This window comes from Melampsora larici-populina (genome assembly GCF_000204055.1).
Source record: "Melampsora larici-populina 98AG31 unplaced genomic scaffold MELLAscaffold_61, whole genome shotgun sequence".
In the NCBI taxonomy this organism is placed as follows: domain Eukaryota; kingdom Fungi; phylum Basidiomycota; class Pucciniomycetes; order Pucciniales; family Melampsoraceae; genus Melampsora; species Melampsora laricis-populina.
Genome location: NW_006768825.1, coordinates 2687 through 18080, shown reverse-complemented (window position 1 = coordinate 18080; position 15394 = coordinate 2687). Strand labels below are relative to the sequence as shown.

General features: G+C 40.6%; 2 protein-coding genes across 2 annotated transcripts; both read right to left on the bottom strand.

Moving 5' to 3' along the window:
- Nucleotides 1–6522: 6522 nt before the first annotated feature.
- On the bottom strand, nucleotides 6523–8552 carry MELLADRAFT_45520 (uncharacterized protein; the record flags this gene model as incomplete). Its single annotated transcript, XM_007416453.1, has 5 exons — nucleotides 6523–7484; nucleotides 7559–7594; nucleotides 7692–7835; nucleotides 7931–8018; nucleotides 8329–8552. 4 exons carry the CDS (start codon nucleotides 8422–8424, stop codon nucleotides 7581–7583), a joined length of 342 nt encoding a protein of 113 aa, XP_007416515.1.
- Nucleotides 8553–13976: 5424 nt separating this feature from the next.
- Nucleotides 13977–14910, bottom strand: MELLADRAFT_93763 (uncharacterized protein; the record flags this gene model as incomplete). The annotated part of the gene is made up of 4 exons (XM_007416452.1): nucleotides 13977–14134; nucleotides 14197–14425; nucleotides 14511–14755; nucleotides 14826–14910. 4 exons carry the CDS (start codon nucleotides 14908–14910, stop codon nucleotides 13977–13979), a joined length of 717 nt encoding a protein of 238 aa, XP_007416514.1.
- Nucleotides 14911–15394: the final 484 nt, after the last annotated feature.

Sequence of the window (15394 nt, the reverse complement as noted above, 5' to 3'; positions counted from 1 at the left end):
CTCACTTGGGAAGTTTCTTCCAAGCCACTACTTGCTTATATCCTTACCTTTTACCTCTTTATCATCTGTTAATACAATCTTTTACTACTGCTTCAAACTTTTGATTAGTCTAAAGCTTGATATAAATCCATTTGAGCTACAAGAATCTTGTTTGGTGGGTGATTTTTGGGTTTGCCTAAACTTCTTCTCTTTCTTTCTATTGCTTTACCATATATCAAGATTCTTTCAATTGTTAGACAGGCATTCTAGATGAGATTTTCTTCCAATATTCTTGTCCTGAAGATATTCTTGAGACCTTCTTATTCCCTATCTCTATCAGCTGTGCCCAAAGGATAATAGTTTATATCAATCTGTCTTAGTTGATCTATCACAGTAAACCTTTACAGTAAACCTTTAATACATTTCCATTCTTTGATTCCCAATCTATGATACTAGTCAGAGGCTTTAAATTTCATCAAGCTTGGGTGCTGACATTTCTGTATTGATTCAACAGACTCACCAAGATGAGATTTGGACAGATCTTTTTAACCATCAATATGCTCATGGATCACACTGCTTCTAGTCCTGTGCTCCGCCAAATTGAGATGGCCACCTATGCCAAACCAAGTGAATTAGCTAGCCAAAAACCGTTTGAATCAACTGGTGTGGTATACACACCTACCATCCAACAATACAATCAGATGATGAAAGAGGCAGCTCAAGTTAAAGCAATGGTAGAAAAGAATTATGATCCTCAATCCTATCTCACAAATCATGGGAGACAAATGCAGGAGATGGATGGCAACGATAGCTCAGATGATGGTTTGAACATCCCAATGATCATTGGAGGTTGTGCGGTTGGGATGGGCCTTTTTATTGCAATGCTAGTTTGCTTGAAAAAATATCTCAAAGGCAGTTTCAGAGAGTATGAGACCTTATCTTAATTGTATCATCACAGATACTTTGACTGATATTTGTTTCAATGATTCTTTTTCAGGACAATTTTTGGAGATTCATGAATTGTGATGAGTAGCAAGTGAGCTGAGCCACCCCAAACCATGGACTTGTATCAAAGAAAAGGAATATATGAACCTTCCCAAACCCCCCATTTTTTACACATGCCCTTATAAGGTTGAATAGTTTTGGGAACTTGTTCTTTACCATGTTCACTGGCCTTGTAATTCAAGAAAAATCAATATGATCCTCTCTTCAAACCTACATATGATCCAGTATTGTTTTGGTAGTTCACTAATTTTATACCAATTTCATCATACCTTGAAATCTCATCTTTTCATTATAGGTCACACTGTAAGCCCTTAGTAGAAATAGACACATATTCTCACAGCACACATCATCATATATAGTCCCTCATTATATTGTATGATGTGGTAATGTGAATGGATTTTTGTAAGGAGATTCTTGTTGAAAAGTGTCCCCAAAGCTGTGAAAATCATGAAATTTTGAGCTCCAGTGCATAAAATCCCAAGTGACAAATAAAATTGAATTTTGAAAGTGTTTGAAGGCCTTAAACCACAGAGGCACTGCCAACATAGGTGCCTAAGGTGGAGAGATCTGAGGCATCATTGGAGGCAAATCCTTGGACAGACCTTGTCCAAGGTTTTTCTCTGGGCCCTTGCTATTTGACTCACCAACACGCCCCATGTAGGTGTAGGCACAGCCCCCAGCTACTAGGCTCTGGCAGGCCAGAGACTACCACAACTTCATGAAAGATTCATGAAAGATTCAGAAAGATTTCAAAATGACTTCAACATAATATCATGTGGGGCCATTTGCCTGTCAGACCACCAAAATTCCAATGTCATCATATGACATCATAAATCTGTACACACCTGCTCCTGTATTCGCAGATCAAGAGTATATAGTATAGGATCACACTATTTGGCACCCACCCGGTTTCCAAAACACAAATCCCAGTTTTCAAATTTGGTATTTTTTTGTAGCCCGATTTCAAACCGGTTTCATCAGTCAATTCCTTTTTTCAAATTCAATTCTCCTCATCAATCAATCCTCTCCTCATAAATGTTCATCTCGACAAAATTCTTGTCTGTTCTTTCTTATCTCTTAGAAGTTTCACACTGCACACTCAAATCGCTCATCAACATCCCTCAACAACGTGTAAACTTTACTACACCACAAAATATGTGTTTTCTTCATATAAATGTTCATCACCAAAGCGGGTTTAGGAGCCCCAAAAGCGAGCTTATGAAGATAGAGAAATCTAACAAAAGGAAAAGGAAATGAGATAGATTGGAGATGTAACATATAAAACCGAGGTAATGGCCATGTTGTCCAAACGGGAAATTCAAATGTAGATTTGATGCCATGGAGTTTGAACTAACTTCTGGAGGTAATCATTAAGATCCTGTTGAGTGTTCTGATGGATAGCTGCCCAGAACAATATGTATGTTGACTTTGGTTCAGGAGGTAAGTGAGTGAGATGGCCAATTGAGAGAGAGATGTGAGCAATCGAGGGAGAGAATAATAATTACTGCCTGGTTTCCAGATATCATAGCCCGGTTTTAATAATTTGGCTTGGAGTACCAAGAAAAAAGTGGGCATCGGGAAATTTTAAACCGGGCCCCAAATAGTGCGCTCCTATAGTATATTAAACTTTATCATGTAAATTGACTGAGTTATTGAGGTTTGAAAAAAAAACAGATAAAAAATACTATTTTTGTACTATACACAACACTGGGATCTTGGATATCTTGAATCTTTATGAATATACATATAAAATAAATTTTATATTCCACTTGAAAATACACCTTTCTACATTTTTGTTCTGTGCAGCCTTTGTCCAAAAGGCATATTTCTATATGTAATTGTGAATTCTACATGAGCAGTTCAATCTTTCCTTGATTTGTTGATTCTAGTAAGGATATGAATAAAATGATGGCAGAGACTTTTGGAAATTTTTATTTACAATCATATCAGTCCATTTGAGCCTAATTTGTGCCCTGCATTTCATCACAATTTGCCCCAAGGTCAAAGACCTTCAAAAAATCCATCTTCTGTATATAATCAGCAATTACATATAAAAATACTACCCATGGACAAAGGCTGTAGGGAACATAAATGTGGAGAAACATAATGCAGAGAAGATTATCAAATTTAATGTATTTGTATTTTGACAAATGTTGAAGATATTCAAGATCCAAGTCTTCTGTATAGTACAAGAATAGTATTTTTTATCCGTGATTTTTTTTCAAACCTCAATAACTCAGTCAATTTACATGATAAAGTTTAATAGACTATATGTTCTTGATCTGTGAATACAGGAGCAGGTTTGTACATATTTACGATGTTGTATGATGACATCAGAATTTTGGTGGTTTGACAGGCAAATGGCCTCACATGATATTATGTTGAAGTCATTTTGAAATCTTTCTAAATCTTTCATGAATCTTTCATGGAGTCAGTGGTAGGCTCTGGCCTGCCAGAGCCTAGTAGATGGGGGCTGTGATGGTTGTATTTACACAAAGAAGCAAAACATCCCCCCTCTGTAATTCAGGCTTTTGAGCCGTGGTATTCCAACCGCAATCACAGCACCTTTTAGCTGGAGACCCAAATTATTATGATTGTTGAGTCAGTGTAAACTCGCCCTGGTTTAGCCTGCCAGTGCCACAAAGTGGGTGTGGGGCAAGATGCAGATGGAATTGCATCCAGAGGTCACAGCCACCGGGAGAGCCGTGACTGTCAGGGTCTGACACTGACACTGACTGTCAGGGCCTCCTACAACCCATGAACTCATGGGTCATAAGACACTACAGAAATGTTGATCTTGACCTGTTGCATTGTCTGTCCTTCCTGTTGGCACCTGGTTGACAGACAAAAGACTGATCCGGTGAATCACCCTTTCACCATTCATTGTCACCCTGAAAAAACCTTGACTCAATCTCTCCTCACTCCACACAGTTCTACAACACACCCTCTTACCATCAAAACAATAAATTCTTTGCAATGGAATGATTGAAAGAAGAGAGCTTGAGCATCAAATCAATTTGATCTAAGAACTTGATTTACTTTGAAGAATTGAAGAACTAGGTAAATGGGGTTATTTGTTTCAAATAGACTGGAGGCAAGTGGTTTTGAAGGCCTGAGAGGAGAAACAAATTCAGCAGCAGCAGAAAGGATGTCCTGCTTGGAACAGCGTGGTACACAAGATAAGAAATCAATGGCCTCTGCAAATCTGTTTTCTCCTTCAAACCTCATCTGGTTACAAAAGTAAAGTAGTAAAAGCCTCAATAGCAGCTGATTTGTCTTTGAAGGCCAATACACACCTAAAATCATCAATCCATTACAAATTGAGTTCTTGGGTCTTGACCATTTGAATCACATGACTGATGATTTGTTTGGTTTTGAGTAATCCTACTGATCAATCATAGAGAAAGATGGTGTTGGGCCTAAGTTCACGTTCAAGACCAAAAGTGTATGGTGAACATAAATGACAAAAGACCACTTTGGTTTTGAGTAATCCTACTGATCAATCATAGAGAAAGATGGTGTCGGGCCTAAGTTCACGTTCAAGACCAAAAGTGTATGGTGAACATAAATGACAAAAGACCACTTTGGTTTTTCCCAATCCTCATCCAACTCCACAATAGCTGATGAGTGGATGTGATCCAAGATCAAATCAGTACGCCTGAATGAAAGAGCACAAAGATTTCATTGGGGATGTGGTGTGCAAGAACTACAAGTGAAATTTATATGTTGGCTGTGACGTGAGTGCGACAGGTCACTGAAAGGCCTGACTGTCAGTGGCCTGACAGTACTGTCAGGGTTCTCCTGATTGCCTCTTGTTCTCATTAGGGATGCAGGAGTGAGTATGAGTTTACTCAGTAAAGTGAGTATTATTGAGTATACTGAGTATTTTCTCCTGGTGAATGTCTTCTCATAGTGGCTGGGCAGGTTGGTGCTGCTAACCAAGCCTCCATGCACCCCAAAACTATTGAGACCTTGGTTGGCAACCTCATATTGCAGAGACAAGGTGTTCCCCTGCCTTTCTTGTTCAGCAAGGTAGACAAGGCACTTGATTGCGTCTCAAAAAAAGGTCACAAATCCCTCTAGTGACTTCAATAGTAAATGCCTAGCTTGTCTGTCTTTTCTATAACTACCCACCTCATCCCGTCTTTACCACAAGATTTCCTTGTTTTTTTCTTATTCTTTATTCTTGTGACATATGCATATGTCCCGTTTGTTGTTTTCATATTTGTGTTATGCTTCTTTGTCTTCATGTGATCTTAATTTTGTCATTGAAAACATTCATAAACAGTTTCTTGACCAAAAAAATATCACACCAACTCACTTTCCTACGCACTCTGTGCTACACTTACCTTTTCTGAGGTCCTCAGAAGTGCCACTCAAATTTTTGGGCCTCCAGTATCAATTGCTAAATCTACTTGTTTGAAACTGACCCAATACCGCAAGAGCACCGCACTATGTTGCAGTTGTGGTGCGGTTGTGTAGCGCTTTTGGGCGCCACAATAGCAACACAATATAGTGCGGTGCCAGCGCTCCGCAATCCGGGTTCAAAAAACCCCTTGGTCAGAAACCCGCACTGCAATTGCGGTCGGTTTTTGACGGTTATTTAGGGCAAATATTGCGGAAATAGGGCAATATTGCACATTTTCCGCAATATCTTCCGGACCGCTCCGCAACGGCAAGTTAGAAAAAAAACACCCCATTGCGGAGGGGTTGCGTAGCGTAATAATGCGCCAACTGCGCAACGCAATGGAAATAGGTCGGAATCCATTGCGTTGCGTAGTGCTTGCGGTGTTGACTGACCACAGAATTGCTGTGCAGACACAAAGCCTTGAAAAAGGTTTGCATCCAGTCTTGTCTAGAAGTTTCTCTTATGTTCAAGAATTGATTTGGATAATCATCTTTTAGTATAAATGGGCAATTGCAAGAAGACCAAAATTCATCTTGTTTCTCTATGACATACATATGTAGCATGAAATGGACTTTGATTTCTTGGGTTTGGATAATTAAAATTGAAGATCGTTTCATTTGTCTTGGTTCTATAGAATATCTTTTTATGAAAAGACCTATTTTACTGAGGATCAATTTATGAATATCTTTCAACAAGAGCACCCTAAAAATTATCCCATCTCCCAATCTGAATGAGTTTTCTAGCTCAGTGAATCTTCTTTGAAAAAGAATACTCAATAAACTGGTTGTTGCCGCTAGCCATTGTACATTCTCAGTTCTAGATCAATGATAAAAAGCACTTTTTAGATTTTTCTACAAGCTTGCTTCCAATCTTGATTCATAACTTCTTGTAACTTAGGGTACATTTACTTAAGCAATTTCTGGTGAGAAATCACATTCTACAAAATTTAAAGTGTCTATTTGGTGGTGCATGTTTCATTGTTGCATTAAAAAAATTTACAGAATGTGATTTCTGGTCAGAAATTCCTTGAGTGAATGTGCCCCTATTCTTATCTGGTTCAGAGTCACAACCACTTCCCATCCAAACCCCAACCCATTGATCTTTCCAACTCGATTGGCATGTACTTTTTTCAAGACCAAAATTCATCTAAATATATTTCATTCATTCATTCATTCTTGGAAAAAAACTTAATAGTGTAAAAGAAAAAAGGATTATAAACACACAATCAAAAGAAAATATAAATCTTCAACACACTAAGAATAGGTTTGAAATTTAAATCAGAGATAAACAACAACAACAAAAAGTAAACGTGATATTTGAGGTTTATAACAAGGTGAGAGGTGGTGAGATGTGGTGATAGGATAGGATTTGATTAATTGATCTTCAGGTGCACGTGATGATATCAGACCAGAAACAGAAAAAAAACTACAGATCTTAGTTTAATGTGTTTCTGTATTTCTTCAGGATGTAGGAAAAAGGAACCGTTATAGAAGGACGAGAGAAAGTGATGAGAAGAAGTGGTAGGATGGAGGTTGGATTGGTTAACGTTTGACTTGCTTGCGTTCTTTGGCTTGGTGGGTTCAGATGTCTGTGTGGTGTTGCTGGTGGTGGTAAGGTGAGAGTAGTTGATAGTCAAGAGTGATTAGAAAAGCGATGTGTAAGAGATTTGAAAAGGGTATGATGACCATAAGAAAGTCATCAAACGAAAAGCCCAGATGAGACTGGGTAGAAGGATAGTACAATCTTGTTGAGCTATGTGATTGGGTGGGATAGTAGTCATCACAATGTCAGTCGTAAAAGTATTTGAAAGTAACAGGGGCGTAAATATAAACTGAAAAGGAAGCGGATGGTTAAATAGACAGGATGTGAATATGAACAGGATCAATTTAAAAAAACAAGAGTGCAAGTCAAGGTTGATGAGAAGGAATACCACACAGCAGAGGTTGAGGACAAGAAGCAACAAGTTTGATACCTGCATTCCAACTCTCAGATCGATGAGTGGGTCATGTAGGAGTAGCAAATCGGTTAACGGTACCAGAAGAGGTTGAGTTGGAAGAAGATGGAGGTCTGAGAGGTCCTAACGGTTCGGCATCTGCAATTCCCCAGATGTAAAGCGATCAATATCAACCAACATTCAGGTGAAGTCAGCCAAATGAAAAGACATACCTGAGGTCACGTGCGCTTTATCCTATTTGTTTTTCACTAAAAACAACAAATATCAATCACCTCAGTAAATGTAAAAGATTCGATTCGAGAAAAACAAGCCGGAATGGGCAAGTGAATGAGATGAGAAACTTACCGACTATCGGTACAATAATGATAACAAGTAGAATGATGATACCCAAACCGATATACAATCTCATCTTCATATCTTTCCACCACATCTGTTTCCTTACTCGGTTTGCTCCCCGTCTGAAGCCTTGAGCTGATACAGCCAGATTGTCTGAACAAAATCAAACAAAGTATAATGCATTAGGTCTCATGATTTAGTTCCTAGTGATCTGAAACAGGTTCAACAAAAGGATGAGATCAGCTTACCAGTTTTATCCTGTAAAGCATCTAATCTTTCTCCTCGTTCTGCTACTTTAGTGATGTTATCACGCATGATCCCGACTGTGTCATCGATCTTTGATGAAGGGAAAAGAAAACACAACGTTAGCAATCTGATAGAGGAAAGAGCTTGGGTCGTTATGTTTGTAATGCGACAGATCAGTTTCAATGATGATTCCAGTCAAGGATAGACGTAGCAGTAGGATCTAAAGGATCGATCTCATATTGGAAGCTGGTTTGGATATATCCGGAAGGTCCCAACCAAAACAAATGTATGCGCCATATAAGTGATCATCGGTTGAAAATGATCTCGTTCTTGATCTGGTTTGATAAAGTGATTATGGATTTAAAGATTGAGGATAAAACAATTCGAAAGTTGAATTCACCTGAGCTTGAATAGCTTGAGTTTTAGCATTTCCTTTATTAGGACCGGGTTGACTTCCAGGAATGTAAGGATCATATGGTTCTGCTGATGGTGGCATGATGAGTTGATGAATATGATCTTTTTGGATGGTATTTCTGAATGGTTTGATTGATGGTGTTTTGATTTGATTGAGTTGATGATGATGATATCGGTGAGTGGAATCGAATGGTTTGAAGTGGTGCTGTCTTGAAAGTTGAAAATGAAGAACTGACTCGGAAGTTCAATGGGAATCAGCTTGAAGCTTTCATGGGATTAAAGAGGTCTCTCGGCTGTGTAATATGAGTTATGGCCAAATACGGCAACAGAGTGATAGAGTTTTCATTCTCGTCCCCGCCCGAACTCGTGTTGAGGCTGTGTTTTGTTCACGGTAACAGTTGCTACATACGCCAAGACAGCTTCATTAAAGGGGCTCAGGTCAAGCAATTTTTCTGCTTCGACCATGAAAAAGAAATCCCCTATCCTTGATGAGCAGGAAATTTACCTAAGTTTACAGCAATGAGTAAACCCAAACAACTATAAATCAAAGAAAAATAGACAAACAATGTGAGGAAAAAGTAAAGGAAAAGTGTCTACAGAGACTGATATCATAAGCAACAAACACCCACAAAAGAAAACAAATTATGCATTGATGGCTTCTCAAGAAACTTGATTTGTTGTATATAAAACATTTCCCTGGTTTTTCAAGAAAACACCATAAAATTTTTGACCTGAGCCCCCTTTTCAAATTTGGTTTCTTTATGGAACTGTCAATGATTGGTACTTGAAATCACAAAGAACACAACTCACAAAAAAAGTCCTGGTCCCGATTCCCCAAAAGGACAAATAACATCATGTCTAAACAAACAACAACCTATGGGGTGGCTAGCCGTGTGTACAACAAAAAATGTAACTACCACAATACTAAAAAAATGATATATAGCATTCACAGCCTCCAGCTACTATTCACTGGCAGGCCAGAGACTACTGTGACTTTATCAGGGCTTCACTAAGAATTCACCAAGATTTCAAAATGACTTCAAAATGATTTCAACATACAGCCTGTAAGATCTACTGGCAGATTTTTGAAGAAAATTGTTGCCACCAGATTTAACTTTTGAAGTCAAAAACTCCAAACTATATCACTTTCAGAGTGAACTCTATTTTCCTGGTGCAGATTGGACCAATGGGAAGTAGAGTTATTAATCTCAAAAGGGCTGTTTTGAGTTTTTGAGCTCTACATTAAATCTAGCAACAACACAAAGCTCTCAAAATCTGCCAACAGATCTTACAACAGCTGTGATATTGGGGTCATTCACCCATCATACTATGGTTGCTAGTGCCGAGAAGCGTCAAATCTCGGACCGGATATTTATCAAAAACTACACTTCAAGACAAGATTTAGTTATGTTGTAGAAACCAACTAAAACAAGAAGTTCAAATATTGAATTTCCAATGGCATATCTGGATTGCCATCAATGTCAGGAGTCCAACAGTATCCTTGGCTCCCAAATTCAGTGAGTTTTGTGGCTCGGCCTCAAGTTGGCAGAGTAATACTTGCTGGTCCAACCTTTGACGCTTCTCGGCACTACCAACGATACCAGAATTCTGATGCCATAATGTGACATCATAAATCTGACACCTGATCCTGTATTCACAGATCAAGAATATACAGTTTTTTAAACTTTATGTAAATTGACTGAGTTATTGAGGTTTGAAAAAAATCGTGGATTAAAATACATTTTTGGTACTATACACAAGTGGCTCTCAAAGACAAAGTTGACCTGGTTTTAATAAAACCTGGATGACCCAGTTGCTTTTTGACAGTAACTTTGTGTATTGGCTTGACATTTTTTGATATCTTACAGCCAAAAAGTCAACTGGGTTGACTGGTTTTTTTTGAAACTGGGTCTACTTTGAGAGCAACTATAAGACTTGGATCTTGAATATCTTCAATCTTTATCAATATACATATACAGTAAATTTTATATTCCACTTTGAAATATGCTTCTCTACATTTTTGTTGTTGACAGCCTTCTTTTATAAGGCATATTTCTATACATAATTGTGAATTCTACATGAGCAGTCCAATTTTTCCTTGCAAAGTTACCACCAGAAATGCAACCAGGTGTACCGGGTTTTTGTGTCAACTGGGTTGGGTTTGAACATGGCTAATATAGCTTTTATGAATAACTTTTTTAAAAATAAAACATGGCCAGACATCATGAAAAATAAACAAAAGAAAAAAGAAAATCTTCTTAAAGAAAAGATAAAAAAGACCTTTGGAAAGGTCAGGTGAGGATGTATTGGAATTGATTTGCTTGGTTAACCAGCAATATTTCATTACATGGTTGAGTTATAAAAAGCTTGGTTGATTGAAATGATCAAGTTTCTTTTTATGACCACCATCATACAACAGATTTCCTATGTATAGATGGTCAAGCTTAAAATTTTACAGTAGTGTATAAAACTTGACCAATCTTTTTTAAAAAAAATGTAAAAAATGTTATGATCCTATCACGGATCATGGATCTGTCACAACCTGTGACATGTGAGACTCTCAACCTCATACGAGCCCAGCGCTCCACTTGTATTGCTCCTCATGCTACAATAACATTACCACGTACTTAGCACCCTTTCCCTTCTCTCTGTCCCCAAGCAAGGTCCCCTGAAGCCGGCCATAACACATTGTAGCATCTACCCGAGATAGACAGAAGGAAAATAATACAAGCAGAAGAAAAAGAAGAAGTTTAAAAGAAAATTTGAAAAGAAGAAAAGAAGAAGTTTAAAAAAAAATTTTATAGAGAAGAAGAAAAGAAGAAGCAAGTTATTGATTGAAGCATAGTTATCAGAACTTAGTTAGAAGTAAATTGAGAAGATTTGAAAGCTATACCGCAAACCCAAACCCACCACGCCGTCCTACCAACCACCGTCCAAAGAGACAGAGTCGACAGAAAGCACTTCTGAAAGCACCTCTTGGTACGAAGTCGACGCTGATAATCCCGCATCAGTTCCAATGGCCACTATCGAAGAGATGAACCGCCTGGCCCAGCAACTGGCCGACCTCAACACTCGGCTGAACCAAGAGACAGCCCAGAGAGCCGAATTGGCTGCTCAACTCGCCGAAGAGACCAATCGACGCACTCAGGCCGAAGCCAGAGTTTCCCAAATGGAGACTGCTCAAATCGATGGTACTGCACCTGGACCAACTAATACCCCTCCCGCTCAGCCCAGCGCACCACAACCCCCACCACCAGCTCCCACCACCAGCACCGTTACGCCCTCCATCAAGGTCGCCACCCCCGACAAATATGAGGGTGCTCGAGGCGCCTTAGCAGAGGCGTACGCCAGCCAGGTTGGTATCTACATCGCTATGAATCGAGCGCTTTTTACGACCGACGACGCCAAGGTGATGTTCGCCATCTCGTACCTGACCGGTGAGGCGATCAAATGGGCCCAACCGTTCCTTCAGCGTATCCTAGAACCCGCCGAAACTCGAACGAACCCTGTCACGTACCTGGAATTCACACAAGCCTTCGAGTCTGTGTTTTTCGATTCGGACCGACAAAAGCGAGCTGAGGCCGCACTCCGAGCCTTGAAACAAACTAAGTCAGCGGCCGAGTACACAATTCGCTTCAACCAGCTAGCACCTACCACCAAATGGGAGCTCCCAACGCTCATCAGTCACTACCACCAAGGGCTGAAAAGCGCAGTCCGAATCCCTATGATTCGCGACCACTTCGAAGACCTCAAGAGTATCACCAAACTTGCGTGCGCTATTGACAACGATTTAAGAGGAGAAGTAGTCGACCCAGCCACTGTTACTCGTACCACCAATCCAGATGCGATGGACATATCATCTGCACGGTTCAACATCTCTTCGGATGAGTACAATCGTCGGGTATCGGACCGGCTATGCTTTCATTGTGGGAAGAAGGACCATTTGGCTCGTTGGTGTCCTTCGAAAAGTAGGGGGAGAGGTAGAGGTGGTCAGGGTGGTAAAGGCAAGATAGCGGAATTAGAGGCTAAGATAGCGGCGCTGCAGGTGGGATTAGGGAAATCAGCTTCATCATCATCAGCGGCAGATACATCAAAAAATGGCGCAGCTCGGGAGTGACGGATGTGCCACCCCCGGGCCGGAGTAAGGAAGGATCAGGGATGGAATTAGACTCACTTAATATGAATGCAATTAAGAACCATGACCCCCGTGTGTTTACCTCTATTTCCCTCTCTGAGACCCCCTGCGCCACATCCCCAAACCCCAATAGCGTCCTAGCCCATGCCTTGATCGATTGTGGATCCACCCACGTAGTGCTTGGCAAGAAGTTCGCTGACCGGACTGGATTACCGGTGTCGAAGCTATCAAACGTCGGCGAAGTGTATGGCTTCGACGGAGCCCCTCGCACCGTTGCTCATGATGCAGACCTGTATATTGACGACGACAAATCCAAAACAAAATTCTTAGTAACATAAATCAAAGATTCATACGATGCTATACTTGGGATGCCCTGGTTACGCAAGAACGGGCATCGCATTGACTGGAACACACCGCCAAGAAATTCACGTCGGAAAGCCCTTCCTGTTGTCATTTCGGGAAGGGCGCCCCGATGCAGAATCGCGCCCAAGTCATGCGATTAGACAGACTTCCGATCTGCAATCGAGCACGCATCACGCGACTGATTGTTCAGTCCGTTTCAAAAACGGGCGGGCTGATCCGATCGAAGACAGCTCCGATTTCAAACCGGGTACGTGGCATCCGACTGAGCCTCAGCCCGATGCAAACATGCAAAGTACGTTTCCGACTCAAACCCGAATGCGATAGAATCATCCCATCGCGTAGCCCTCAACCGAGGCCGCATCTACCCCGCATCCCCGATGCAATCTCGCGCCCGATACAAAATCGGTGATCATCTTTCGACCCAATCCCACCATATCCGATGCAGTCTAATTTGCGAATGAGGTTCGCATTTTCTCTTGTGATCCATAAAAAAAACGTTGCATACAAAATTTTGTGTTGCATACAAAATTTTGACAATAAAGTAAAAAGTGAGCAAGCGTTGATAGGGCTTCTGGAATTTAATGTCTTTGAATTTCAAATCAAAATTTGCCCGTGTTTGAGTTTCCATTTACTAGCTCCAAATGATAGGTCTGAGGCTCAGCATGTTAACTTTGAAATGTTAACTTCAAAAGTTAATGTTAACTTTGAAAGGTAATGTCAACTTCGAAAGTTAATGTTAACATCAAAAGTTATTGTTAACTTCAAAAGTTAATGTTAACTTCAAAAGTTAATGTTAACCCCGAAAGTTAATGTTAACCTCGAAAGTTAATGTTAACTTTCGAAGGTAACATTAACCTTTGAACGTCCCAACCTTTAAGCAGGAGATCAAAATTGATGCTCAAAAATACCTTCAGCTGTTTCTGTAAGCAAATGCTAAGTTTTGATGGCATGAGCAAAAAGCGTGCCACGTAATTAAAAGGCCAGATTTATGTAAAAGGTGAGGAAAGAATTGAAAACAAAGGTGGAAACAAAAGTCATCCAGAGGGCTAGATGCACAGTAGGGAACTCCGGACAACCTTAATTCCAAACAGACCCAGAAAATCACATAACAACACAAAGCTCTGTCAATACAAAACTCAGATATGACCCGCTTCATACATGACAGTATCCTTTTCATCCAAGAGAAGTTCCTGAAAGTAATGTTCAACTTGTGAAAACATGCTCCTCATTTCGCTAAGCACTTGAGCGTATTTAATCTCCATCGATGTAACTCGATCAATTTCAGGCCCTTGGTCTAAGGATATCAAGTTAGTAAACTACTCAGTTGATATAATGTATCTAAAATCGCCGACTGACCACAGATGATGTCTCTCACATTCAAATACATGTCCTTCATGAGGCGCAAGACTGCCGCGTAGTTGTGTACAATCGAATGTTTTGCTCGCTTGATGACCAAATCTGGATGGACTGCCAAGCCATTTGCTTCTTCGTAGGGTCGCTTTCTCACTGACACCAGAGAAATACTAGACGACGCTCCCTCAACCTCTTCAATTTCAGAAGGAACATTCTCGGTCAATGACAGAGCCTTACACAACCGGTTCAGAGTACGAGATGGTGCGTGGGTGGTCAGCTCCTGCATCCTAGCTAGATACATAGCCTTTCAAACTCACCTGGTCTTGTGAGCTTAAAGATTGATTGGCAATCGCAACAATCGAAGCAGGACCGATTTCCGAAGCGGAAGATTCAAGGGAGACCAAGGCGCCATGTTCATGTGCCAGGTTCTCTTCGAGATGGGATTCGGGTGCACTTTCAGATCCGGTTCGAGGGGTGCCGTCGTCAGTGTGGGCAGAAATCTTTGCAATCATCAATCTCGGCAGCATAGTTTGCTTCGTTTCCATCAGTTTACGTTCGACATCTACAGAAGTGAGGGCAAAGTTACATTCGTAAAAAAGTGGTCCACCTCATTAATCAAGGCCAATTCTTACCGTCACGTCCACGGACTCTGTTGGTAAGCCTATCAGTTAGCTTCCGAATCTTGTGGAAGATTCGTGGTGCGCGGCGGAGCTTCATCTACAAGAGTGGATGTTGAAAAGAAGTTCGCGCTTCAGAGGTCAAGCAGATGGTGAAGACTAGAAAAAGTGGATAAAGGATGATTGTTGCTACTGCATACCAGTTTCGAGTGGGCGTTCGTTTTCTCAAGATTAATCAAGCTGAATAGGTGAAGAGAAATCTGGAGAGATGATCTAGAGAAGAAGCCGTAGAGGTGGAGGTTATGGACGTTCAAGCTTGAAGTGACCTGGCCTCAACACGATCGCACTGAGCAACTACGGCTTTGTTCGCGACTCCTTTGTTCCACAGTACCACCTTCACAGGTGCGTAGCAGTGCCGAAATCAGCACGTGGCTCGAAGCCTAAGGGGAGCGCGTGATACGCAATTTTTACACAAGAACGGCTTCACGTTATACTCTTCCCTTTGAAAACAACTCTGTTGGAATAACAAAGAACTTCATGAACAAAATTGATGGGAAACAACCCTCTAAAGATGGCTACGTAAA